This window comes from Eptesicus fuscus, chromosome 3, assembly GCF_027574615.1.
Source record: "Eptesicus fuscus isolate TK198812 chromosome 3, DD_ASM_mEF_20220401, whole genome shotgun sequence".
NCBI classification, from domain to species: domain Eukaryota; kingdom Metazoa; phylum Chordata; class Mammalia; order Chiroptera; family Vespertilionidae; genus Eptesicus; species Eptesicus fuscus.
Window position 1 is genome coordinate 726272 of NC_072475.1, and position 2002 is coordinate 728273.

At 46.4% G+C, this 2002-nt stretch overlaps 1 protein-coding gene across 1 annotated transcript; it reads right to left on the reverse strand.

Moving 5' to 3' along the window:
• Positions 1-1470: 1470 nt before the first annotated feature.
• Positions 1471-1743, reverse strand: LOC103289943 (keratin-associated protein 6-3). Its single transcript, XM_008145820.2, has one exon. The coding sequence runs from the start codon at positions 1741-1743 to the stop codon at positions 1471-1473; it is 273 nt and encodes a 90-aa protein (XP_008144042.2).
• Between the last annotated feature and the right edge of the window lie 259 nt (positions 1744-2002).

Genomic DNA, 2002 nt, shown 5'->3' on the forward strand with positions numbered 1-2002 from the left:
GAGAAGGGTGGCTCAGTAAGCCACACGTATGTGCAGTCCCGGCACCGTGAGCAGCCACTGTGTCAGTGAGGAGCTGAGCGAACGCCTGACCCCTTCCTGACCTTGTGATGGCCGTAGGGTCTGTAGTGATGCCTCTGTTTCATTCCTGCTCTTGATAAAATGCACATTCTCTCCTTTTCTCTTTGTTAGTCTTGCTAAAGGTTTATCAACCTAAACCTTTCATAGAACCAGCTTTTAGTTTCATTTATTTTTCCTATTTTTTTAAAAAAGGACACTGACTTCAGCTGTTATCTGTATTATTTCCTTCCTTCCTTCCTCCTTTATGTGCTTCCTTACTAATGATTTGGAGGATTCCTGTATTACTGATTTGGAAACTTTCTGCTTTTTCGATATAAAATGGACTGCCATAATTCCATTAAGCACTGCCTTCATTGCATATCACACATGTTGATATCTTTTGTTTTCATGTTCATTCAGTTCAAAATGTTTTATTTCCCTACAAATTCTTGTTTAGACACACACATGCATGAGCATACACACACACTTATATTTAAAGTGATTTTCTTATATAAAATATAAAATGAGTCCGATTTTAGCCAGTTAGACAATCTCTGTGTTTAAATGTTAATTTAGATGTTCACATTGTTTAATTTTTTAAATATATTTTTATTGATTTCAGAGAGGAAGGGAGAGGGAGAGAGAGCTAGAAACATCAATGATGAGAGAGAATCATCGACTGGCTGCCTCCTGCACGCCCGCTACTGGGGATCGAGCCCACAACCCAGGCATGTGCCCTTGACTGGAATTGAACCTGGGACCCTTCAGTCAGCAAGCTGAGGCTCTATCCACTGAGCCAAACCAGCTATGTCACGTTCTTTAATTTTTTATATGACCTGAGTACCAAGTAAAAGACTATATAAATCTATACAGCAACGGTATAAAGAGCTACAATCATCATGAGGGAAGCAAATTCCTATTCTTTTTACCAGAGAAGAGCTGAGACTCACAAAGCTCGCAGATCTTTCCATGGTTACACAGCATGGAACCAGTAAAGCAAAGAGAAATATTGAAGAAAAATATTTCCCAAGGAAAAATGATTGTTATCCTATGAGCAGCCAAAAGAATAAAGAAAACACTGCCTGACAAATGAAAGGAGATGAATTTTCTCTTCCAGATTCATTAGGAAATTTAAAATTTATTAGAGCAACGAAGAGCAAATGTAACATAAAATTACAAAACAGCAGTGATACCGACATCATCCTGATGTGAAGGGGAACATGAGCTCCCAGGATGAGTTTATTCTCCCAGATATCAGGTGGCATCGGATGCAGACGCCACAGCCCAGCAAATCGTATCTGAGCTGGGCACTGCTGTGGGACAAATCACCTGATGGGGAGGCATCGGCGAGTGGGTGCAGACCTGGGGAACCACTAGCTAGACATTCAGAGGGTGAGAGTCCCCATGGCCTCCTCAATAGTAGTAGCCAAAGCCAGAGCCAGAGCCACAGCCACAGCCATAGCCACAGCCACAGAGGGAGCGGGAGCCATAGCCATAGCCATAGCCACAGCCCAGTCCACGAAAGCCACAGCAGGAGCCCCAGCCCAGGCCTCCATAGCCACAGCCTCCGTAGCCACAGCCTCCATAGCCACAGCCTCCATAGCCACAGCCTCCATAGCCACAGCCTCCGTAGCCACAGCCTCCGTAGCCGCGGCCTCCATAGTAGTTCCCGTAGTAGCCACACATGGTGCTGGGGGTGAGGTGTCCTTGGGTGGAGAAGGGGTGGAGGGACTTCAGTCTGGCCCCTCTCCTACAGGAGCCTTTTATGGGCCTCAGGGTGGGAGGGACCAGCACCTGGGCGGACGCCATTGGCTGGTGGCAGGACCCACCTGAGTCACTGCTGACTCCTGGGCTCCCGTGGTGGCTCCCGGGCGGGGGTCATTCATCAGAAGCCATCGTCTCATCCTAAACGACACACTAGTCGGTCTCCTTGAGAATCATGGGA